The 27,051-nt window shown below is 38.3% G+C and overlaps 1 protein-coding gene across 3 annotated transcripts in view; it reads right to left on the minus strand.

The window, feature by feature from the left end:
* The window catches only part of ZC3H13 (zinc finger CCCH-type containing 13), a 57,521-nt gene that overhangs the window by 27,506 nt on the left and 2,964 nt on the right, over positions 1 to 27,051 (minus strand). The window contains exons 2-8 of one of the 3 annotated variants that reach the window (XM_045013411.1): positions 20,609 to 20,731; positions 20,069 to 20,178; positions 13,408 to 13,519; positions 4,935 to 5,043; positions 3,052 to 3,191; positions 2,081 to 2,238; positions 463 to 660 (exon numbers count right to left, since the gene is read on the minus strand). In XM_045013411.1, coding sequence (XP_044869346.1) covers positions 463 to 660; positions 2,081 to 2,238; positions 3,052 to 3,191; positions 4,935 to 5,043; positions 13,408 to 13,519; positions 20,069 to 20,178; positions 20,609 to 20,725 — 944 coding nt within the window. In that variant the 5' untranslated portion in view covers positions 20,726 to 20,731. Of the gene's footprint in view, positions 1 to 462; positions 661 to 2,080; positions 2,239 to 3,051; positions 3,192 to 4,934; positions 5,044 to 13,407; positions 13,520 to 20,068; positions 20,179 to 20,608; positions 20,735 to 27,051 lie in introns of all 3 variants that reach the window. The other 2 variants (XM_045013406.1, XM_045013417.1) reach the window with 2 other exon arrangements.

Consider the following 27,051-nt stretch of genomic DNA (forward strand, 5'->3'; position numbering starts at 1 on the left):
TTTAGGGAGAGGAGAATGCCTCCTAATGGCCAATTTGCAGAATAATAGTGTTTTCTCTTCACAGGTCCACTGACCTGATATTCTGAAGAAGTGACGTAGTGTTTCTCTACAAGGGTAAGTTCAAGGTATAATGGAAAAATTATGGCTTTAGAATGAAGATGTGAGGACCCTGGACTGGACCACCAGTCAAGGTCTGACTCACTGATGGAGAACATGACAGTTATTTCAGAAGGGCATCTCAACAAGTTATTTTTATTAAAGTGACAACTCAATTAGCTGCAGTTTATTAGTCCACTATATGATGCATTTATTATATTTAATGAATTCAGAGAAAGTTGGCAGCAAGTCAAATATAAAACCCTCTCTATTTAGTGCAATATGAAATACAGATTTAACAGAAATGCAGACAACCTAAGCAAGGTTACATTAATGCTAAAAACCTAATAATGCGACAGAACTCACCTCTGTTTCTCTTTTTTCTCCTTATGTCTTTCAAAGTCACGTCCTCTCTCTTTCCCCTCTCTTGTTTTTTCTTCTAAACGCTCTTTTGCTTTATGTTTTTCTTTATGCTTTTTCCCCAGGGGAGTCTCCTCTTGTACTGGAGGAGGTGGACTAGGTGTACGAGGACCCTTCTTTTTACTCTGGGTGCTTTTGGAACTCCTAAATGTATCAAAATACCGGAAAAAGCTATTTAAAAGGACTAAATAAAGTATCTGTTAATCTCTTAGATACTAGCAGCACCAATTTATAGAGCCAAGCGCTTTGCAGCTTTTGGGGCAGACTTCTCTATTCCATCAGCAGATAGCGGCATTTGCAGTTGTACTTGACTGAATGGTGAATACAAAGGAAAATTAATGTCAAGCTCTCCTTTGAAGTCTCCCGTGGCCATTTGAATTTATAACCCTTATTTCTGAAACAGGCTTGCAAAATTTGGAACTGCTCCCAAATGTGTAACTACAGCTTCCAACGTTACAATGCTCTTGTAAAACTGCATGCATCAAAACACCAAAATCCTTTGTATCTTGTCCAGATTCTGCAATTGAAACAATACGTCTGTGCACAATACACTGCAGGGTTAGTGCCTCAAATTTTAAGCTATTTGGGGTAAGGATCACTCATTCCTTGTATGTAAAGCATCCTACCATATTTTCAGGAGCCTTATGAATAAATATTGAACATTTTCTTTCCACCATGAATTACAAGGAAATGTAAAGATATTTCTTTATACCCATATGTATTTTTCATAAGTCAGTAACAAACAGATACAAACATATTAGTACCTAGATGTCACTGCATCTTAAAGCATAGTAGCAAGCAATCCCTTATACTAGTCTTTTACAGCAAAACCAACATTTACGAGTATTGTGCCCCTATTTAAACATCACTTGCTTCAAAGGCAATTTGCTTGGCAAATATAGGTGCCTGTTCTTGTATTAGGGTTGTAATTTTCCTCACAGCTAATGGAGCTAAACACTGATTCCCAGGTTCTAGAGTCAGCAAAGTCTTTTTTAGTTGATTGATTTTTTTGTGGCAAGAAGCCCAGTTGTAACAGCCTGTGATTTTGCCTACTTCATTCCCTCTCTTGTCTTCCTTTCCCAGTGCTATAACTCTCCAGGTCACTCCTTAATCTAGAAGGCCAAGTAGTATCTTTTGTATAGCAATATGTAGTGTCAACAGAACACCTGACTCCCCAAACTGCAAAATTTCAATTCTAGCCTAAATTAACTTGCATTTAACCACCACCAACACCCCACACCATTGAACAAATGTAATTTTATTTCTATTTAGATTTCTCCAGTGCATCTCACAGGCTCTAGGCAGTTCATGGCATTTAAAGAAACTATGTTTAACGCAAAATCTACAAGTTATTAAAATCAATGGAGACATATATATGCTGCCTTGTCCCAGGGATTTTTGTGAACTCTGCAAAAGATCGACAGTTTCAAAACTGGTACACTGAATTCACACCTGAAGGGGCAATGAAAATGAGTATCTATATCCACTGATTAGCACGAAACATTTCATAATGTATCGACATACCACCCTTTTCCCCACCCATAATGTATGTCTACCTACTGACCTCTGCTGGTCCAAGAGCGGTGAAGACACTGTAGAAGTCTTCTTCTCTTTCTTACTAACTGAAGATGAAGATTTGGGACTTGACCTTCGTTTTGGAGATTTAGACTTTCTTGGTGAAGGAGACGGTGATAATTTAGATCTAACCACCTCCGGAGAAATCTTGGATAAAGAAAAAGTTTAAACTACAACCAAAAACTCATGTGCTGTATGTGTATCCTGAATAAGGATACTAATATCATTCAAACTTTAGATAGTAATAACCACTGACACACCATCTGCCTCAGACATACTAAGCACATACTTTTGCAGTAGTTAATTACATTAGTATTAAAATATCTTAAAATAAAGCTCATCTTAAAGAAAATGGTGCACAAATGACCTACGAAGTAATTAAATGACACCTAACAGAACATTACATTCATATCAATAAAATGATTCTAATTAACACTCTAAAGTTAGCCTGAAAAATTGCACTCCAGTAAGATTTACCTTCAGCCCCAAAATTCTGGCTCTTAAGATCCCACACCCCAAATAGGAATATTCTTTCCTGTTATGATTATGCCTAATAAAAGCCAGTGTAATATGAATAGTGAGGGCAGGTGGGGGACTGGCATAGATAACATGGTCCAGACTGAAGGATATGAAATAAATTCACAGCTCCTAAACCCCAATGTGGGCAGACATGGGGAAGACCTCTCTCACATGTACTTCACAGGTTTTGGGACAGCCAGTTTGAGTATACAACGATATGTGCCCCAAAGTTCCTCTCCTATCTGCCTCCTTCCCTGCCTACACAGAAAGGCTAGCCAGAATATAGCCCTATGTTTGTTAAGTTATGCCCAACAGTCATTTATCATTTGCCCATGGTAGCACATAGCGGCTCCAGTCATGCAGGAAACAATTAGGACTCTAAGGACATAAAATGGCAGTTGATTAGTTATAAGAACATGTGCCTATTTTCAAGATACAAACCTCCTTTTTAATGACTATTTCCTCTCGCTTCTCCATGTTTTCCTGTTCCAGCTTCATGAGTTCTCTCTGAATCTTTTGACGTTTCATTTCCAAAGACAGCTCATGGTCATAATCATAATTAACTTCTCCATTATCAGAGTCTTTATTTAAAAAAAGATGACAGGCAATATATGAAATAAGTGGTCTTAAACAGTCATACTTCTCAAAAAACATCACACCCGAGTGACTTATTTATGCAGACCTAATTTTCTAATGTAGACCAGGCCTTATATTTAGATTATAAGCACTTTGGGACAGGCAGCATCTTTTTGTCCTATGTTTGTACAGAACCTAGCAAAACAGGGTCCTGGGCATAACTAGGGCTCCCAAGCAAATACACATCATAATATTCAACTACTCAAAATAGCATGAAGTATTTCATAGTTATGTAGATATCATTGAGCTTCACTGGAAACCAGGATAACTTCATAGTAAGTCAGAACAAGTCAACTGTCTCCCCCAACAAAGGGAAATAGAAGCGGTGATCTTCCCCCAGAATTGTTCCGTTTCAATCCAAAAAATAGTTGGTACAGTTTTTTAGTTAAATGAAAGCTAAAAATGAGTGTTTGTGACTGACATCCTGGACACCAAAATCCTCTTTTTGACCACAGAACAAGGAGCAGTAGCAAGTAGAAAGCTTTCTCTTGTCACCCTGACACAATGACCTATATGGGCTATGTGCAAAGATAATTTAGTTTTTGTGCTCAAATGAGACAGGCAAATGTAAAAATTGTTGTAAAATTGAGTCCTTTTTTGTTTTAAATGAGGTAAATACACCTAATTTCACTGATCAGCTGTTCATCAGCCACAACTGATGTAGGCTGGATTTGAACCAGTCACCTAGATGTGAAAGGCCCTGCCAGCCAGTCAGTGGCTGAGGGCCAATTTCTTTTTGCTTATGTACTGATCAAACAATTCTATGACTGATGTCTTGTTCGTCAAGTTTCAAAACAGATTGAGAGAGAGGGCAGACAGTAACAACTTCTTGTTTTGCATCATATTTAACTTGGAAGGATTAGATCGGGGTAGGCAACCTGTGGCACGTGAGCTGATTTTCAGTGGCACTCACACTGCCCGGGGGTCCTGGCCACCGATCTGGGGAGCTCTGCATTTTAATTTAATTTTAAATGAAGCTTCTTAAACATTTTAAAAATCTTATTTACTTTACATACAACAATAGTTTAGTTATATATTATAGACTTATAGAAAGAGACCTTCTAAAAATGTTAAAATGCATTACTGGCACACAAAACCTTAAATCAGAATGAATAAATGAAGACTCGGCACACCACTTCTGAAAGGTGGCCGACCCCTGGATTAGATTTTTAATGGTAGATGTCAGTAAATGTTGATTTCACAAGCCAACAAACATTTCTATTGATAATCAAAATTTATAGATAGGCAAAGAAAGAAAAATGCTCCTTGAGACCTTATAAAGCGTTTGGTTTAAAGATATTTACTTTGTATATTTTGACATGTGATTGTGATAATTTGTGATTTTAATGGTTATAAAGCTTTAATTTTTTTAATATTCATGTCTACTGCCACTAAATTTAATTAGATACAAATCTTAAAAAATGCTTAAATATAAACCAATAGCTATTGAAAGTATAGAAAAAAAATAAAATTCTGCCAAGCCTAATTATATTACTTGGTCCAACCCCAACCACTAAATTTGTTCCTTGTCCACAGATAAATTGAAACAATCCTTATTCATCACTAATCCATGAATAGTCAACATATCAGTCCATTGGTATGGACAAAACTTCCTACAAACTGATAATCTGTAGTATTTGGAATATTGTAATAGATTAAATGAAGAGCCTTACTTGAATTCAATTTACCTTCTCTATTGGTTTCCCAGTCTCCATTTTCTTCTTCACTTTCTGGAGTCCTCTCCTTTGTAATTTTGATGTCTTCCTTCTCTCTATGCCTTCCTCTTGAAGACTCTTTCTACAGGGAAAAAATGCTGAATTAGAGTAACAAATTTTTTAAAACAGAAGCCTGCAGAAGTAGATAAATTTTGCACAGTATTTTGTGCTTTATAGAAAGAATTAAACTAATTGTTTTCTTTAGTATGATTAGTTTTCTCAGCTAAGAAGAAATTACACTGGGAAAATATTCTAATGTAATTTCATATAATCAGTGGGTCGGGAGGAAAAACATCTACACACGTGAAGTCAACAAAGACTTAAAGGTAGGCCAAGAAAGTGATGTTTACAATGGAGACTGAAAAAAGAGCAGATCAGTTTTGAAGACCAGAAATTTTTATATGAGAAATTTAGTGAAAATTAAAAAGTATTATTAGAACAGCTAGAAAAAGAGTAATACAATTTTAAATGAGAATGGTTATGTGCATTTTACAATTTAGCTCCCGAGGACTGAACTGACAATTCCCTTAGAGGCTAAAGCCTCTGGAAAGTACCAAAAAGTCCTGTATGGAGGTGGGGTGGGGAATTAAAAACATATAATACGCTAAAGTTTTCCTGACAGCTTTACATCTGAATTACGTATTTTACTGGCCTAAACAAACTAAAGTCTTTTTACCTACTGTAAGAGCACAGAAACCCATGGATCCACAAGGAAAACAGAGTCAATCTTACAGAAATTCTAACTTCACCAAAAAGACAGCTGGCCTTATGCTGCTCCTCTCTGCTCACCCAATCCCAGTAGCCAATGACAGCTGCTCCTGAGAGGCACTCTCTCTATGTACCCTTCCCAGAGGACTTTTTTGGGAAGGCGCAGGGAGGAGGAGTATACTATACACATCCACCACTTTCCCTCTGCCCCCACCTCCTGCAAATGCGATGCCTATTCGGTCTCTCTTTATGGGCCTTCTTGCAGACTTATAGAGCTCTTGTCCAGTCACAAGAAAAAAGTTACCCAGAAACCAACTAGGACACTTAATTTCTCTCTATTGGCAGCTTGAACTGAGTTTGATTTCAGACCTCAATCATCATCTTAGAATTACAGTAAGGAAATAAGATCACATAATCACTCCCAACTGCACAAAATTCTATTTCCTGGTTTTTGCATTAATAGTTTTAAATGTTGTCTCAGTTAAGATTTTCATAGCTTCCAAGGCCAGAAGGAACCATTATGATCATCTAGCGTGACCTCCTGTATAACAGGCCATAGAACTTCCCCAAAATAATTCCTAAAGTTTATCTTCTAGAAAAATGTATTTTCTTTTACAAAAGGCACTACCACATGAAAATACTGTGAATTTGTTTGGCTTTGTGATTTCTGAAATAAAAACGCAAATATGTTTATTTCAGTGCACAGCTATCTGAAGTTTCTCTCTTTGATGCACTGTTCAAAAGTTAAGAGAAATGCTTTCTCAAATGCTATACACATTATTTCTCAGACAAATTGTTTCAAACATGTCAAAGGCAATTATCATTTAAGAACTCAGTTTAACTTTAATTAAAAGCAGCATGTGTTATATGAAGGGCTTGGTTTTGGTTTGCTTATTCATGATTGGATATCTCAAAAATGCTGGGCCACATCCTCAGCTGGTGCAAATCACAATACCTTCATAGACATAAGTGGTGCTACACCACGTTCACATGAGCTGAGCATCTGACAATAACTTATCAAGCTTTCAAAGGAAAATTGCACCTGGTCTAAGGCCAAGTATGGAACTTTTCAGCCAAAATACACATTTCTGAAAAAGACAGAGCCCTATTATAGAAATCTCTTAGCTGTGCAATTCTATGAACGAACATCATTTGCAGCCTTTTTTCCTTAGAGATTCTTTATTTTCCTAGATTCTTTTCCATCCAGTCTGCAAACACCCTCTTTTACAATGTTGGCAGCTTACATTCACCATTAATTACTTGCTATTTAATTAAGCAACAACATTAATGGAATGTGACATTGATGCTTCAGTAAAAATCTGACAGTGGATGTAACTAGCAATTTGAAGTTTGCACATATACTGGCACATCCTCCACACATTGACTCCAATACACCCCTACCTTCTCAAAGCCTATATACAAAGTAACTTGTCAATATAGCAGGTGCACTTATATGGGCTAGAAGGCCTGAAGACCAACACAACTTGTTAATATGACAGAATGTTTTATCCTCCAAAAATTAAATACTGTATGCGATATACCTTGCATAAATCTCTAATTCATGTATTGCTGGAGCCCAAATTGCATTGGTGCTATTATTGCAAATTTACAACCAAGTCTAAGCCTCAAAAACAGCTTGCTTGTATTCTTTCCTCTAAATAACAAAATGCAGAATGGTGGTTGTGACGGGACAATCTGCCTTCTAGAATACAATGGGGAACAAGAACATTTGTGAAAGCAGTTCCTCCTTTAATTACTGATAAATACAGTGAAAACAGCTAAATAATCAGTTATATAAGCTAATTTATTATTAGTCTAGTTTAAGAAACATACAGTACACCTGTAGTTATGCCAAACAGCTTCATCCTTTCAGTTGCCAAAAGAGATCAGAGCTTAGTAAGCACAACATTTAAGAAAACCCACTCAATTTATACATTCCCGTTGTTGAATATATGCATTTTTCTAGAGGATAGAATTAAAAAATCTAAGTTATTATTTCCCTAATATGTCCTGGATACCTATTACTTCCATGAGCCTTAAAACAAATTCAGTGGCCAGTCTTCTACTTACTCATTTTAGTTTTTTAATTTCACTCAAAAATACATTGTTTTTGTTCCATCAAAGTATGCACCAGACTTGCTGAAAAACCCCGTAACCTTACTAATGTTGTCCTTATCCTCCTTTCCTCAACCTTCCCCTACAGGGATCGTACACTCCTCATTATTTGGTAAACACCTCTGTACTCTGTACACCAACTGGGCCGTTAAAAGTCCCATCGGCGGTGCTGCCCGGCTAAGGCAGGCTAGTCCCTACCTGTTCTGACACCGCGCTGTGCTCCAGAAGCGGCCAGCAGCAGGTCTGGCTCCTAGGCAGGAGGGGGCGGGGGGCTACGGGGCTCCATGCACTGCTCCCACCCTAAGCACTGACTCCACTGGTTCCCGGCCAATGGGAGCTGGGGGGGGATGGCACGGTGCCTGCAGGTGAGAGCCACGAGGAGCTGCTTGCATGCAGCATGGTCTGCAGTGCTGGGACAGGCAGGAAGTCTGCCTTAGCACCCCCACTATGCCGCCAACCAGGAGCCGCCAGAGGTAAGCCTGCGCCCCAATCCCCTGTGCCCCAAACCGCTAACCCAACCCTAAGCCCCCCCAAACCCAGAACCCCCTCCTGCACCCCAAAGCCCTTATCCCTGGCCCCAGCCCAGAGTCTCCATCCCCAGCCCACAGCCCTGACCCCCTCCCGCACCCCAACCCCCCTGCCCCAACCCAAAGCCCCTTCCCACATCCTGAACCCCTCATTCCCAGCCCCAACCCGCACCCCAACCCTCTTCCCCAGCCTTGAGCGCCTCCTACGCCCCAAGCCCCTAATCCCCAGCTCCACTGGGTCATGGGCATCAACAATTTTCTTCAACTGGGTCGCCAGAAAAAAAAGTTTGAAAACCACTGGACTAGAGGACACAGCCTTAAACCAGCAAAACAGACGTCAAGCCAAGAAGTTTCATTACCTTACTAATGTTAATTGAGACAAAGTTTGTGGTTCTCCTGTATCCCACAATTCCTTTATACAAAACATCTTATGCTTACCTGGTGTAGTAATAGCCTATCAGTACATATGCATGCAATAGTAGTATAAACTGCAACATGTACACAGATTCTAAACCACAGAAGGTTTGGAGTTTAGTACAATTAAGCTTCTACTGATTGTAGCTAGAATCTTTTGGGCAAGCACAATACTCTTTAGCTTTCATAACATATGTTACACTTCAAAGCACTGAACAAACACTGATTAAGCTCCCCAGTGTGGTAGAAAGGTACTGACTCCACTTTAGAGCAGATAATGGAAGACAGAGTTAGTGACTTTCCCTAGGACAGCAAATCAGTGGTAAAACTGGGATTAGAACTCAGGTGTTTTTGTTCTGAGGCCCTTGTTTGCTGCATTATTAGACTCCTATGGTCTCTCATTCTCATGGTCAGTAATTCCATTCCAGTCACAAATGTGTTACTGCATGCTGGTATCTGTTCTCACCTCAGACATTCAGATACCACAGTGATAGAGTATAAGCACATGGATTAGATATACATACGTTTTACATTCCTCCCAATAATCTTGCCTAACTGCATGCTTTAGGACCTTCTCTCCCTCTCAGCTTCATCCTGCCTCTACTCTTGGAACTGACTCCCACTACAGTAACTCTTCACTTAACGTTGTAGTTATGTTCCTGAAAAATGCGACTTTAAGCGAAACGATGTTAAGCAAATCCAATTTCCCCAAAAGAATTAATGTAAATGTGGGGGTTAGGTTCCAGGGAATTTTTTTTCATCAGACAAAAATATATACACACACATACACACAGTATAAGTTTTAAACAAACAATTTAATACTGGTACACAGTGATGATGATTGTGAAGCCTGGTTCAGGTGGAGGAGTCAGAGGGTGGGATATTTCCCAAGGAATGCCTTACTGCTAAATGACGAACTAGCATGAACTCTACAAGGCAGCAGGAATGGAGGGAGGGAAGACAGCTCGCAGACAGAGACAGAGAGAGAGATGTGCATTTCCCCTTTAAGTACACTGCCTTGTTAATTAGATCAGCTTGCTGAGACCACAGCTGCTGCCAGCAAGCTCCCTCAGTCCTGAGCCCTGTCGTGTGTCGTTCCCCCCCGCCCCGCTCCATGGAAGATGGAGTAAGTGGGGTGCAGGGGGACACTCTGACATTAGCCCCCCTCTTCCTCCCCTCCTCCCCACACAGCAAGCAGGAGTCTCGGGGAGCAGCTCCAAGGCAGAGGGCAGGAGCACCACATGGCAGTGGGGGGAGGGACAGCTGCAACTGCTAGCCTGCTGGGCAGCTGCTGCACAGGGAATTTAGGGGAGCAGGGAACTGATAGGGGGGCTGCCGGTCCACCCTGGTTCCAAGCCCCCACCAGCTAACTGCAACGGGCTGCTCTTCCTGAAACCAGTGGACAAAGCAGACGGCTGCCAAACAGAGCATTGCACAACTTTAAACGAGCATGTTCCCCAATTGATCAGCATCGTAACAACAAAACAACGTTAACCAGGACGACTTTAAGTGAGGAGTTACTGTATGTGCAACCAAGCCATCCACACACACAATAAGTTATTTTGTGAAATTTCCCAGTATCAAGCCCCCAATTGGAATTTGTTGGCTCATACTCACATTTGAGCTGCTCTAAGTATTATACCTGTCTAAATCAGATGGTAAACACAGGGATCTTGTCCCATTATTCATAAAACATTTTGCATACACTTACTTACACTTGCATACAAAATAATTTCATACAAATATCTAGGAACATAGGATAGCCATATTAGATAAGAGCAGTTGTCTTCATAGTCCAGTATACTTTCTCTGAAAGTGGCCAGGAAATAGATATGTCCAAGGAAGATGCAAGAATCCCCAGAATGGACAATTATGGAATATCCAGTCCATATGAGAAGTTTCTTCCTAATTTCAGGCAGATATTGGTTAGCTGAAGCATGAGGATTTATATCCCCTCTAAAAAAAGTTTTTTCCTGTCTAATGCAACTGTCTAGTCCTTTTATGAAACACACTAAATTCTTGGACTGTGCCTTATGGCAATGAGTTCCCCAGGTTAGTTACATGTACTGCAAGAAAATTTCCTTATTTTTACATTTGTTGTCTTTTAGTTTCATTGGAATACTCCGTGTTCTTCTAGTATGAGAAAGTGTAAACAGGAGTGCCTAATTTACATTCTATTTACCGTTCATTATCATATACCTCTATCACGTCCCCGCTTATTTGGCTCCTCTCCGAACAGTGCCATTCTCACCTCATTGTTCACCTTCCAGACATCATCATCTTCTATTATATCTTCTTTCAAATGGGGTGACCAGAATAAAACAGTGTTTCAGATGAGGGTGGACTATTAATTTACATCATGGCATATTTTAAGAATTATTTTCTATTCCATTACTTATACACCTTAACATTTGTTTGCTGTTTTGACTTCTACTGCACATTGAACCGATGTTTTCATTGAGCTATCCACAATAATCCCAGGTCTTTTTCCTGAGTGGTTACAATTACTTTAAACCCAGTAATGTGAATGAGTGCTTTAAGGTACTCCCTTTAATGTGCATTACCTTGCATTTGTTAACACTGAATTACATCTGTCATTGTACTGACCTAAAACTGCTTCCTTTTTAGGTCCCTGTGAAATTCCTCATCATTGTCCCTAGCTTTGACTAACTTAAATATATTTTTTTTTTATCTTCTGCAAATTGTCTTCTTACTGTTCAACCCTTTCTCCAGAATCTCTTTGGAGCACCCCATTGTGGAAAACTGACCACTTCTTTCTTTCTTTCTGTCTTCTGTCTTTTGGCCAGTTTCTAATCACACCTTGACTGTTTAGTTCTTTCAGAAAGCTTTTGTTTCAAGAGAGGCTACTCAAGTCCAATTTATGTCAATCAGTTCTCCTTTAGCTGCTATTTTGTGGACAAGTTTCAATTCTAGTAGAATAAAGAAGAACAATTTTAATTGACAAGAGCTGTGCTCATTTTTCCTATCATATCATGTTCCAAAAAGTGTTTCATAACTATCTTTAATTATTTCAAAATAAAGGTTACTTGTTTTTGATTCTCACCTTCACCTCTAGATCTTTAGGGGGAAGGAAAAAAAAGAAACCCAATTATGCGACCATTCAATCCTTTGGAATAGTATCTATTATAATAAGACTGTATATTTTCGTTAACAACTCAAGTCACTTCATTCTTCCTTGAGAACTCTTGGTTGTTTATTGACTGGTCTTGGTGACCCATTGCCCTTTATCAATTTGTTCCAGCACCACCTCTTGACAACTCATTCTGTGAGTTTGCCTCATCTTTAATATACCTGAAGAGAGCAGCTATCTCCCCAACATCACTTGTGGTGAAGACTGATGCAGAGGAACAGTTTTGCTTCTCTGCAAAGTCTTTATCTTCCTTAATTGCTCCCTTTACTCACTGGTAGTTCAGTAGACCCACAACTTCTCTTGCAAGAATCCTGCTTTTGATATACTTAAAAGATTAGCTTGGGTTTTTTGTTTGTCTCTCTTCGGTTACTACAGGAATAGCAGGAATAGAACATTATGGCTGCCTAGTTAGGTGCTAAAAAATGTGCATGTTAAGGTTGCACACAGCAATTAAGTCATAATACCTTTTTATTCATGGGAAAAATACACTTTTCCCACTCTCCTTGTACTCAAGAACTGAACCGTTTTTTCTCAAACTTAAATAAAATCACCTTAGTGTAGAGAGTTGACAGCACTGAAAATTTCAGCAAGTTATCAGCAACTGAAAACGAGGTTAGAATGGAAACCATCACGTAACTTTAGTGACAGCAGTTCCTGCGGATTCCTTTATAGCAGTCTTTCAAATTTCCACTTACATGCAGCAAGTTGGAACAGACCCAGAAGAGAAACAATGCCAATAATGCTCGCAGAATTCAAAACATTCCTTTAAAAACAGAAAGGTTTTAGCCCTTACGGTTGTGAAAAATTTTTAAATACTTAAAGAGTAAATCAATGTTGCAGCTGTCATCCAATTGCAGAGGAGCTCTACCAACTTTGTCTCTCTTCAATAGCAATGTCAGTGGAGAAGGTGAAACAGACTTTGCTGAGAAAAAAATTGTTTGGAGGGGGTGGGAAGGCAGAGAACAAGAATTGGTGAATTTGTTGCAGAGATAAAAACTGATGAACTAGAGTGAATGAAGGGAGAATGGAGGGGAATTAATACATGGAGTAGTGACTACATGGGCTTATAAAGGGGGTGTTTTCTGATAAGCAAGATGGAGTTGGGGGTGAGTAACAAGTTGTGTTATAATGCGAATAAGGGTAGGTGCTTTATACATGTCAGTGTTTAAAGTAAAAATGAGCTAGTAAGTGTTTGCTTGGGCTGGTACATCTTATTGACAATTTCAAAAGGTTCTGCTATATAGTTAAATAGCTGCCAGTTTCACTCCAGAGGTAGCTGAATGTCAAAATTTTATAATACGCATTTCAGCTTGTGGATTTTGTAAAGAATTCAGGTAACTTTCATGACAAAGTACTATACAGATGGAAAATAATATTAAATACTGTAAGGCAACTAAATATTAAATTAAATATTTTATAACACATTATGTTATTTATTTAATATTAAACAATTCACAATGACCATGTTTCTAGGACACACTAACCTACTCCTACTGAGGGAGGCTGGATATTCCATGCACTCCATTCTTACCCTAACGGGAGAGGACGATTCCTCTGTATTTCTTTTCTGTGGCTCAGCCTCCACGTCCTGACGCTTGTTCTTCATTCTCTCCCGAAGATCCCCAGTGGGCCTTTCTGGTGACCTGTATAAGGCAGAAATAGATATGATGTAGCTGCTTCCTTTTAAGGAAAAGGACACTCAATTTCCTTTACTGATTTTTGTAACTAACTTTTATAGAAAAATTTGTTGACAAAATTTGAGTTAAGTAATTCAGCCATGATGCCTAAGAGCCCCACCCAGCAAAAGTGAGGAAAACTAATGAAATCTTAATGGGTTTGGTGTTACTAAACAGCTTTTGGAAATTAAGATCATGTAACAGCTTCCTAGCAGTCAAGAAAGACTGATCTTCAGGAATGGGTTATTTTCTCACTGGAAGCAAAATGACTTGGCACAATATTGTATTACTAGTCCAATTAAACTGACATATGCAGGGCAGAGTGCAGCTTATAACTCAGATGCAGCATCACTTTCACAACTGTATTCAAAATCCCAACCAGGCCGACTATGTCTGCCTTTCCTCAACTATTGTCTAGCTCTCGTTATCGCACTCATGACCCACTAAACCCTTCCAGTTATCTCTGGCCCTGTATATATTCAAAGATGCACTAGATTTAAAAGAAAAATCATACCTTTATTTAAACCCAGTGCAAAATCTTCTGTGAACACATTAAGAGCATCCACAGGGAGTCTGCACTGGTTTAACTAAATCTTTGTTTAAACAGATTTAAAGTTAAACAAGTGCAACTCTGAACATAGATAAGGCCTTTGAGCAGACATCATTCAAAATTGCCACTCACCCATAGCGTTGGCCTTTTTGCCAAACAAAAGGAAGCCTACCTGAATTCAGGTTCCAACCTCCTGCACCCTAAGGCCAGGACTACTTGCAATTTTGTCTTGGTATAACTATCCTGATCAGGTGTATGATTTTTTTTTTAAACCTGAAATAGTTATAGCAGTACAACTCCCCTAGTTCAAATGTGCTATGGTATAGAGGTGCCTTATGCCAGTATAGCTTATTTCCCCTCTTAGGGAATATCTTGTATCAATATAAGGCACGGCCTTTCAAGTTAAAAGCCATCTATTGTTCTCACCAAATAAACCTAGCTGAATACTGAGCTGTGTGTATCTGCAATGGCTCTTAATTCCTCCTGCAGATTCTCATCTCAGATAATTCTATAAGGTTATTAGCTTTATATCTTTATCAGTGTAGCTATAACTAAACTGGAAGATACTGATGAACTACTAGCTCCAGGAAACCTGTCTGATATTTGAAATAATGAAACTTCCATTTGTTTCAGGACAGCAGTTTTCAACTGGTGGTCTACAGACCCCTTGGGGCCCACAGAGTATGTCTAAGGGGTCTGCAAAAGGTGATGATGAAAATAAAGTTTCAGATCCCAGAAAAGGTATTCCATTGTTCTCATTAATCAAAACTATATGACTAACCCTACTGACAGGTCAAAACCCAGAAGTGTTGTTACCCCAGAAGTCCACAGGTTAGCATCCTTTCTCACGCTGCATCAAATGCCATGCCAAGCTCATGCAACATTTATAGTTGATTTCTGTTCAGCCAGTTTTCAGTCTAAGGTAGGGGACCACAGGTTGAATTTCCAAATGGGTCTACACCTCCATTTGAAATTTTTTAAGTGGTCCACAAATGAAAAATTGAAAACCACTATTCAGGGCATTTGTTTTTTCCAAGAGGGATTTGTGCTGTCATTAGGAATGATAGATTTCTATATTTTGTGCTGGGTTGTTTCCCCATTATAGAATACGTCTATTTCCTGTACATGCAGCTATTTAAGAAAAAAATAAAATTTGTTTCTACTTTTAAAAATTGCTGGTTTGAAGCCTTGTTATTTATGTTTCAATTTCCTCTTCTGCAATATTTTCCATCATTAAAATGTTAAACATGGCCATAAGGTACAATCTTAAAGAGATCCAATAAAAAGGACAGAGACTCCTATTTATCCTCCTCCTGCTTTTAAATATTTAACGTGCAGTAAAATTGTACACACGTCATTTTCAAGTCAGACGAAAGGTTCAACAGTAACGGGTTTTTCCATCTGCTCTTTCCCAGCAGTACTAATCAACAAAATACCCTGCACAAAAATATAATTAAAAGTCACCTTCCTAGCATTCATACTTGCACCATATTTTAAATTTATAGTTTTAAGTAAATTATAGCTCATTTTTAAAAGTAATTTTAATCCTCTAAAAAAAGTTCCTTTGAGCTGTATCAATATTTCTTCAAAGATGCTCAATATGCTACTTGTTCCCTCCACAAATAGCATTCAGCATTACAAAAAGTGGTATTTCTTTAATGTTCTTTGTGTCTATTTTATTTAAAAATCAGTTCCATCAAAAATCCCAAACTTGCTACACGAAGGAGCAGGATTTGTGGAATTGACCAAATTTCATTTACATGGCCGAGGGATTACATATATAATCTAAAGATGACATACTTTGCCCCTAGAACACTGGTTGAAGCACTGTTCTCATAATACTCTCTGTGGACAAATCAGAAAAGCAACAGAACCTAGTGAGAATGCAACTCATGTACCAGCCAACAGAAATAATCTGATGCTATTGGAATGCATAGGGCTTTCTCCTTAAGTTTCAGGATAACTGGAGAAACCCACCAAACCCACCACTCTCAATACACATTTCTAAATTGGAAAAAGCTGGAAGCCAACAACAGCTCAATTTATTTAGGCATTATTCAAAACTACTTTAAGATGAGGAAGGCCATCAGGAAATTAGAAGCAGAAAAAAGCACTGTGTGGCTGTCATATTTTATTGCTCTGGGAGATAAACACGGAGGTGAAATAAAGGAAAACCCTTTCCCCCTGCAAATAATAAAACAACATAAAGACAGTAGAAATAACTAATTTGGTGAAACTAAGTTAATAGGTTTACTCCTTAGCAGGTGGTTGCTTAGGAGGCATTGGCTGGTTTGGGTACTTTGGTTTAGGGCACAGAAAAAAACCTCCATAAACTGACTGGAATTTTCTAGTAAATTTTCTGCAGCTGTTTCATCTGGTGCACCGGAAGTTGTTTCTTTTAAATAATGTTTGCTCCTTTAAAAGGTCTTAAGTTTTCTATATACTACACAAGACAGAAATTCCTGCATTATGGACACTAAATGTAAGGTTTTTAGTTCCACGGGTGATTCCAATTAAGTGTGCATGTTATAGTATACAAAGGACTCTACAGCTGTCTCCAGTAACAATTTTAAACAGAAATTCCTAACAAAGTACCCTTTAGTAAGCCTGTATTTTCTCCAGGGACTTTTACATAAGATACACAGATGGTCCATATTTTAACTGTGTCTACACTAGAGAATTTCACCATATCAAGGTTTCACGTTGCAGCTAAGCACTTTTAGCACCATTACTTCCTGCAGCAGTTCAACATGTTAATACTACGCAAACCAAGCTGCGTAAACCAGTGCACGTGTCCACTCGCAACAGTCCTTCCAGTTGTTTTGGGCACCATTATGGCACCTATCCAATAATGCAAGCAGTTTGATTTTATATATAAACTACACACAGACATCCACAGTGTATATTTATATATAGTGTATATTCTATGTGCACATATTATGCTTGAGTGGTCGCGAGACCGTAATTAAGATTGCATCAGTTTTCAGTTCATCTCTCTCTTATTAGTTGTGCCTCTCAATACATCATACACATATTTGTACCTGTTAACCTTATGCTGTATTTGGTTTCATCAGTGCTTTGTTCCAACAATTGTTTCAAGTGGTTTTGTACAGTGTGCATAGTTTGCGATGAGCGTGAGCTGTGCCTTCAAACAACTCTATGACAACAATATTGCAGAAGGCAACCAGATCTCCCTACACTTGCTGATGGCGCTATGTGCCTGGATTCCTCTGTAACAATCCAGGATACAGAGAAAAGACATCTCTCCAGGCAAAATAATGAAGTCCAGCCAGTCACCTTGTACTTCATGCCCCAACTCATGAAATGAGCCCTCAAGAAGGTGTACCAGACATCAGGTAGTATATAAGGAGTGCCAAACAACTGGTTACTGAGGTACCATTAGCAGGTAAGTAAAGAATTAGGATTCAATTTGGGATTGTGGAGTAACTCTGATGTCTCAGAGACAGAGCTCAGGCAGCTGTCTATTGTGATGCCATCCTTGTCCCCCAGTAACGAACATCTAGTAATTTATTGATGTGTTGTTAAATTCTTAATTTTCTCAAGAGGAATGCAGTGTGTGTGTGGATGTGTCTGTCTGACGATCTATTTTATATTGTGTTTGTCATGAACAGACCAAGACCCACGGGAAGAGAACAGGGAATGTTAAAGTTCAAATAAAGTTTTATGTTAATGTTTCTGAAGTTTGAAGAAGCTAAGAAGTGTCTTGTTTTCCTACCGTAGGAGGATGGCCTGAATTGCGAAGGGTGTAATGGTCAGGACAGATATATTAAGTATCACTGTGGCTTCTTTTGGGCAGGCCTGGAATTGGAGGGGCAGGGACAGATGGCAATGTTTTCTGCTACCAAAGTTGCTTGCAAGACAATCATGGGACTACACTGAGAGGATCAACTGACCCAGTACAGCCATAACATCTGGGCTTCCCAGATACTGTAGCACTGAATATCTGAGCTGAAATAGTGCAGACAGAAGCATTTACAAGACTTACTTGGAGACAGTATAACTGTACGGGTTCTTGGAACAGATGTTCCCTGATACAAAATGGTACAGAAGATGCCAACATTCTTTAGTGTAGAACAGACACTTTTGTGCCTTGCTAAGACCAATGGATGAGTTAAAGCAAGCTTCCAAATGCTCTGGTTGCTCACTTATCCAAAGTTCTGAATCAGTAAGCAGCAAGCTATGCAATTTGACTTTCATATAACTTATAGGAGAAAAAAGTTAATATAAATAAAGATGTAAACCAGCATTATTCCTGAATACCAGTGATAAATTCATGCCTTCATGAAGCAAAAAATTAAACACAAAAAAACTGCTAGCCATTAAAAGTAAACAGCTTTAAAAAAAAAGGAGAGAGAGAGCAAGAAGGGCTATACACTCAATACTCCAAATACTGTAGCAAGGGAAAGTGACATTCCACACATAAAGGTAAGTTTAGAATCATTTACATGTAAAGCACCTCTCTTCCTTTGCTCTTTGGAGAATTCAGCACATAACATTACAGTAAGTTTCCTTGCATACTGAGAAAAAAGGTTAAATATAACCTGTATTTTATATCCCAGTTGCTACAGTTTTATAAACAAACAATGAAAGTTAAGATGGTCTTAAGATTAAGGCACAGAAATGGGAAACAGAGCCAGGAATAGAACCATAATATCCATGCCAGACATCCTGTTTGACCTTCAACAAGTCACTTAACTTCTGTGTCTCAGTTTACCCATCTATAAAGTGAGGCTAGTTTCTACCTCCAAGGGGCGTTGTGAAGCATTATTGTTTGTAACATCTTTGAGATGTTTGTATGAAAGGTGCTGAAGTGAAAATTATTAAATCATATTTTTCCCTTCAGAAAGAATGATACAGACTCATGCTACTACACAGTGCACTTTTTGAAAGATAGCACTGTGTATATAATAAGACATTATAAATTGCACTGATTTTACTTAACAACAAAGGCACATTTTTTTAATCTCTCTGCTGGACATTTGTCTGTAGAGGTAGTCATGAAACCACATTTTCCTATCCTAGCACAGTGGTTGTCAACCAGGGGTATGTGTGCCCCTGGGGGGGAGGGAGGGATGCAGAGGTCTTTCAGGGGGTACATCAACTCATCTAGATATTTGCCGAGTTTTACAACAGGCTACATAAAAAGCACTAGTGAAGTCAGTACAAACGAAAATTTCATACAGATAATGACTTGTTTATACTGCTCTCATACACTATACACTGAAATGTAAGTACTAGATTTACATTCCAATTGATTTATTTTATATGTAAATATATGGTAAAAAGTAAGCAAGCAAGCAATTTTTCAGTAATAGTGGGCTGTGACACTTTCGTATTTTTTTGTCTGATTTTGTAAGCTCAGTAGTTTTTGAATGAGGTGAAACTTGGGAGGTACATGAGACAAATTAGATTCCTGAAAGGGGCACAGTAGTCTGGAAAGGTTGAGAGCCACTGTCCTAGCATGTCTCTTCACAACTGGAGAAAAAGAACAGCCACCTCACACACCAACAAAAATACTGTTACTGGTGAAGGCAAAAGGATATGGGCTGTGATTTTGAGAGTACTGCCTTAAACAGTTGCAAAACAGCATTTTAGTAGAGGATAGAGGCAGACAGAAGTTGCAGTGACACACTACACAAAAATCCATTTATTAAAGTACTTGCATGTCCCATTTCAAGGCAGGTTAAAACACTATCATGCAAAAGAAGTTAATCTGCATCCAGAGCATTTTATTATTTTTTAAAGTTACACACACAAGAAAATCCAGGGAAAACCCACTGCATCTTGCCAAGTTATTTGTTTTCAGCAGCTTCACAATCCAATAAGGTTATTGATAAAACATACCATTAGGCACACCACAGCATTTAAAATTTTTACAGAAGACATACTTGAAAAAGCTATTTTCCTACAGCATGTGAACAATTCAAAGTGAGTTCTTGATTTACCTTCTATAACTGCTGCTATAGCCTTTACCTCGTGGTGAAGGGCCATGTACGAATCTACATGTGTTCCCATAGAGGCAGTTGCCAGTCTTCAGCCAGTTACGGCACTGTGTCTAAGAGACAGACATTACTAGGTGAATTTCACACTCATTTCTGGAAATACCATTGGTGTGAGTGTGGCAGAACAAACAAATGAGTCCACATTTACTCCCATTTATCTGAGATTTCCATCCACCAGTAATTTACTTCATTAAAAACCAACAATGAGCATTAAGTCTGCCAGATAAAAAATTTAGGTTTATAAAAATATTAGTAAATGTACATTGTTACTGCTCCTCACCAGAAGCTGGAACACCACAAGTAATTTGAAAATCTAAAGATTAATATCTTGAACATCTATGTGTGAACGTGTTCTCTTTACCTTTACTTACATCACTAATGACTGAATATTCTGTACTCATGAACAACTCTACCCCACTACTTATGTCCTGGAAGAGAAGTTGTTGGGGTGGGAAGGAAGAGAAGAACACTTTTACAACTCACCTCTGCAGTACTTCCAGTGCTGGGTCCAAGCCTTTCAAACACACTGGGTCTTCGGGATGTGCTATCGGATATGGTCTTGGTATTTTCCACTGTGACCTTCCTTCTAATTTTTGACATTTTGTACTACTTCAACCAAAAAAAAAAGCAAAACTGTAAAATCCTTTAGTTTGGAGCTATTGTCACTGAATTCACAAGTAAAAAGAATATATTATGCTATAAATTACAGGAGAAGTGACGAATAAAGGAACAGGAGAATCATAAATAAATAGAATGTACCTGACTAAAGAGATGCCTTTGATAACTAATAAAATTGGTATAAACTAGTCAACTGAACACCAACAATGGGAGCTTTTAATTTTATTTTTATGGACCTGCTTTGGATTCCCCAACATCCCCCTTTGGGAGAACATCAGATGCTGTTCTGCTCATTCAGGCAGCAAACATACAGAACAGCTGCTTTCTTTGAGCACATGTGTTTCCACGATTACCTCAGTGATTTCAAATGTAAAGAGCACTTTGAATGGTACTTAACCACTCTTTCCAGAGATGGGATTTGACTGAGGGCTCAGAGTTTGGCAATGTACGTTTCTAAGGAATTCCCATTTCTCCCCTCACTGTTTATGAGGGCTTATTGGCAGCCATCCTCTCCTCTCCCCTCCCCTACTTAAACCAGCATGCACAATGAGCATGGCTAGTAATTGTATGACTGTTTGCAACTGCTGTGCTTTAAAGAAAGAATGCTGATGTACTTCTGAAATCCTTGTGATCACTAAAAGAACTCAATACATTTTGCAAACAGATACACCTTATGCTTGACAAATCTTCCTAGCCATAATCTGTTTTACCTTGGAGCAAGGAGGGAAGCTATAAGGGGAGAGGAGGATATGAGGCAGGAGAAACAGGCTACAAAGGAAGGAGAACTGAGTCCAAAAAGATTCTCCATTTGTTTAAGTGATATCAATTTATACAGAAAAAATCAGCTTGGGAAAGCCAGTTTATGTGAAAACAATCCACAGCCAGTTTTAAGAAAAATTCATTACATAAGAAAAAAATACCACTGATGTAACCTACATTTTAGATCTGGCACCTTTGACAATGTCTCTCCATTTCTTCACTACACTAAGACTTCGTTATCTGAATCTCATGGTTATCTGAATGTTAGCTCTTTCCCTGAGCTTTGACTTCACCACAATGTTCTCTCTGTAGAAAACTATACACTGAAGTCCTTAAGCTCTTTAACCCTTCTATAAACTGCAGGAGACAGCTTAGGGTTCTGCAAGAGGCTTTCCCAGTCCCCTGACTATTTATCCAAATCTTTGCTTGGGACATAACATTCTTTCAGATAATCAATGTTCACATTACCACATTTTTATTGTATATGCAACGTTGTTACATGCTGTGAGAGAAATTAATTGTAGGATGTACCAGAGATTAGAAACAATGGTTAACATTTATTAATGATCTGAAGGGTGAAGTAAGATAGCAAAATAGTAAATCTTGCCAGTAACAAGAAGTTATTTAGGTTAGTAAAAACTGTGGAGAATATTGAGGAACTCCAGAAAGTTCTATTGAAGCTAGAAGACTGAGCAATACAACAGCAAATGAAATGTAAATAAATGCAATGTAATGCACAACGGGAGAAATTATTTCAATTTGTATATAGACGATGAGTTCAAATTAGCTCAGTCTTCTGAGAAAAATAATTAGGAGTCATTGTGGATAGCTCAATGTGCAGCAATGGTTAAAAAGTCTAAAGATAAACTGTCGAAGTTAGAGAGTGAAACATCAAGTCTAGACTAGCTCAGCTCCCTTCCAGTTCAAGGTTGTTCCCTACAGTTTATCCAGGTGTTTCGTTCACTCTAATTTAAGGTACCATGCAATTAGATCCTTGGATTTTGGGGAGGGGGGGAGGGAAGGGGAGGGAGAGACGACAGAAAACAGAATATATTAAAAAGGCATTGTATATATTAATAGTAAGACCACACATCAAATACTGCATTCACTTTCACAGGCTTCATATTAAAAGAGACATCTGAAACAGAAAAAATTAGAAGAACAGTACTAAAGACAGCATGGGAAGGGGAGAGGGTCAACATATGAAAGGTGAGTAAAATGGGATTATGTAGCACAAAAAGGAGGAGAGTCACAGGAACACAATAGAAGCATATAATGATATATGGAATAGGAACACACTGATAAAGAGTTCCCATTCATCTTGGCTTTAACAAGAATGCGCCTTTATTAAAAAAAAAAAAGGCAACAAACGGAACTGGTTATTTTTAATTTACTCTTCACTCAACAACTAGTAGACTTTTGGAATTCACTGCCACAGAAAAGTTAAGATGATTGTCAATTTTAAAAGGATAGATCTTTTATAGTATTGTGATAATAACAGTGTACTTATGAGTAACCTTCACACAAAAATTACATTTTGGACTGTAATTTCTTCACATCTTTTGAAACAAAAGAATGTTTAGTTAAATTCCATTCAGCCATTTGAGTTTTCTGAACATGGAAAAAGTGTTTTCACACTTCACCTAGGTTTTTTTTAAATGGAGTTTTGTACGCATGTGTTTAGATAACATAAGATTGATTCCATTTTTAAATGTTGGCACATATCCAGCTGTCAATGAGAATCATGTACTTTGCTAACCGGAAAAAAAAATTGGTGAGACAACCATTCCAAGTGAAACAGCATGCTATGAGCGCACAGCATGTTGCTTTCAAGGATCATCAAATTGCACATAAGAGTCTCAATCCTCTGTAATCAGATCTGCATGGTCAGACACTTGAACCTACAGTAAAGGCCTACTGACTTTCATGGGGATCCATGCATTTGAAGCCAGTTGCAGGATCAGGGCCCAGGCATGGTTATCTAGACAGAGACAAGTATATCTGAGAACTAAGTACACTGGAACACACATTTATGAAATTAAGTAGAATGCATTTATTTGAATGCACAATCACTATTTTTTTATTCTTCAACAAGCACGGAAATTAAAAGTATAAAATACAGTTGATATTTTACATGCAAGTAGTGAGGAAAATTGTTTTTTGACTATGTTTTGGCAAGAGTAGGAACATTCATTTTGCCTCCCTCCATATGCACTCTTGTGTAGGCAGAGGGAGGGAAGGATTCCAAAATTTTAAGGGGGAAGTTTTATTTCTGACTCTCTCGGCCAACAATTTAACAGATAGCCAAGAGCAATTGAAATGTAATGTCCCCATAAAATTCAGCAAATTACTTTAATTCTTCCTAAGTTTCTCTAAGAAGTGCTCTTACACTTGCTTGACCACAGTCCAAAAAAAAATCAGTCCTACAATGAACACCAATGCAGTTCAGACTCCTAATCCCATCTGGTCTGCTTCTGTGTCTCCTCTTTCAACTTTTAACTTGTTCAACAAATTTTGATTGAGCCCCAGTTAGGATAGAGCCGTAAGCACTCAACAGTTACCAACTCAGTCAATAAATACATTAAATGCACAAAATTGGGAAATATCTTTTTTAAATTAATTAGAAGGAATAATTGTTAATTATTTATTTCAGTGACATAACTTAGTAACTAAATACATTTAGGCATATTTAGAAGTTTGCAACTTCCATGACATCTTACCACTATTAATGAATATCACAGAAAAACAATAATGAATATGGGACAGGGAAATCAATTTTATAATACTTAATCAATTTACAGGGTTAACTGTATTAGTTAAACTAACAATAATATATTGCTTCCCCCCCCACACACGTATATAATATCCAAAGGCGGCACTATAAAAAAAATAAGAATACACTATCAACACCATTATACCTTATTCTCTGCAGTACAAAAGGTGACTTATTAATTAAGCTTTTTCAAATGCATGACAGATAACATTTAGTGACCAGAATTCATTGTATTACTATATTGCAAATGAATTAACATGTATTCCCCCAACAATGCATCTGTATCCATTTGTTGTTTCTTTCTTATAGTTAGAGTGTACGCTCTCTGAAGCAAGGACTGTCTTTTTGTTCTGGATGTTTGGGGTCCTGATCCATGACTGTGGCTCCCAGGCACCAGCACAATACAAATAATGATGTTTGGGTAATATTTTCCTTGACACTTCTGTTAATGATAATGTGTAACATGTGGAATGATTTAAATCAAAAAACAGGAAACCGTAATTTAAATAATCAATTTTAATGCTGTTTTGCATTTCTACTTTTTAATTATTTTCCTAAAGAAAGGTTGAGTCTCATTAGCTAGTAACCATTAAAATATGTTGATTTCAAAGTAAATACAGCCTTTACACAAAATTTGGTGCTTCCAGAAGGATACACTATATCGATACACACTTATTTAAGCTGTTACAGTAAAAGTTTTGTTATCCGGCATGTTAAGGGCCTGGGGGGTGCTGGTAAGTCAAAAATTCCAGTTAACTAAGAGAGGGAGTTTGGATGCAGGAGGGGGCTCAGGATAGGAGGTCGGGGCACAGGACGGGGCTCGGGGTGCCAGATCCAGGCGGTGCTCACCTAGGGCAGCTCCCCGCAAGCAGCGACATGTCCCTGTTGCTCCTAGGCTGAGGCGTGGCCAGGCGGCTCTGCGTGCTGCCTTTGCCTGCAGGCACCGCCCCCGCAGCTCCCCTTGGCCACAGTGCCCGGCCAATGGAAGCTGCGGAGCTGGCGCTCAGGGTGGGGGCAGCGGCAGGAGGGACATGTCACCACTTGCAGGGAGGGGCCCAAGGTGAGTACCACCCAGATCCGCACCCCAAAATTCCCCCCATGCTCCAAACCTCTGCCATGAGCCCACTCCTGCACTCAAACTCCCTCCCAGAGATACCATCCCGCATCCCCTCCCAAAATGCCAGTTTCTAGAGCTTTCCAGTTGGAAAAGTGCCAGATAACAGCTTTTACTGTATATAGTTTAACTTACGTTTATTTGGAATCTTATTTTTTACCTTTTTATGATGTTAGAAAATGGTGAATAATGCACTTCTTGTTTACTAGATGATTTTTTTTTTTTTTACTTATGAATTGTGTCAAACTATTTGGATGAAAACAAATTCAATTAAATGCAGAAAGAGCATTTTAATTTCTTTTATTAGTTTAATAAATTACCTTACAGGTACTGAGTATGTAAGAAAAAAGTTTATCAAAACATGTTTTGCATTTAGAACTGATTTATTAAACAAAGCAAGTATTATCTGTAGTTAGTGAACTGAACTGATTGCTTCTGGTCACGATGTCGTTCAAGATAGTCATTGAACTGAACTAGTTGAATAAACTAAAATGAAGAAAACATTCTCTCTACACCTACAGAGGAGACAACTGCTGTCAAAAGCTGGTCTAGTACTTCAACAAACTCTGGTTCTAGGTGCTTAGTCAGTGATTTCCACCAGTTCAGTGGTTTGACTTTCTTTAAGACAGGGCTTTGGAGCGGAGCCCGGAGCTGGAGCGTGGAGCAGCTCCAAAGCAGTGGAGCTGCAGGTTTTTGCCTGGAGCTGGAGCGGAGCTGAAGCACAGTTCCAAAGCCTTGCTTTAAGACTTCTATAGCAAACATGAACTGCTTAATATTTAAATTATTTTAATAGATTATAATAAATGTAGGCCTTAATAAAAGTTGACATAATTTCACATTTAATTTTAGTGGTTTTTTTTAAATAAGATGGCATTTAAATAAATAAAAAATCAATTTAAATAAAAATCAATTTTTTTATTTTTTTTAAATCATTTTTTTTTATTACACTCTTGAAGGAGACTACATCCATTGGGTTTACTTAAGTAACAGCAGTTGCTATACTATGATACAATGCTATGATTCAGGATAGAATAGAGTGTATATTTAAATTAATAGTTATGACATACCTATAGTTCAAAAGTAGTCCAACATTAAGATTTTGTAAAAATACGATTTCACAAAATCTAAAAGGTAACAAGAATGTTCACACGAAATGTTGATTTTATCACTGATTTTTTTTTTAAAAGGAGAAAAACCAAACACTTTCCCTTGCAATAATAACATCCTGCTTCAGTAGAAGAGCTAGCAATTGAGAATAAATGGAAACGGAGTAGACTTATTTTCACTGTCTAAGTGATATGCAAAAACTAAAAGAATAAATGATAAAAAGTATGTTAAGTGTTTAGCCGTAATACAAGGTGGAACTAACAGGCAATTTATGTGTATTGCTTGACTATACAAGTTATCATCATCTGCCATGTTGAATAGTGTCAATCTTTAAAATGCTATAAATCAGGGGTTCTCAAACTTCATTGCACCACGATCCCCTTCTGACAACAAAAATTACTACAAGACCACAGGAGAGGGGACCGAAGCCTGAGACTACCCAAGTCCCATCACTCAGGGGGCAGGGCAGAGGGCAAAGCCAAAGCCCAAGCCCCACTGCAAAGCCGAAGTGCAAGGGCTTCAGCCTCAGGCAGGGGGCCTGTAACCTTACACCCA

This window comes from Mauremys mutica, chromosome 1 (genome assembly GCF_020497125.1).
Source record: "Mauremys mutica isolate MM-2020 ecotype Southern chromosome 1, ASM2049712v1, whole genome shotgun sequence".
Classification (NCBI taxonomy): Eukaryota; Metazoa; Chordata; order Testudines; family Geoemydidae; genus Mauremys; species Mauremys mutica.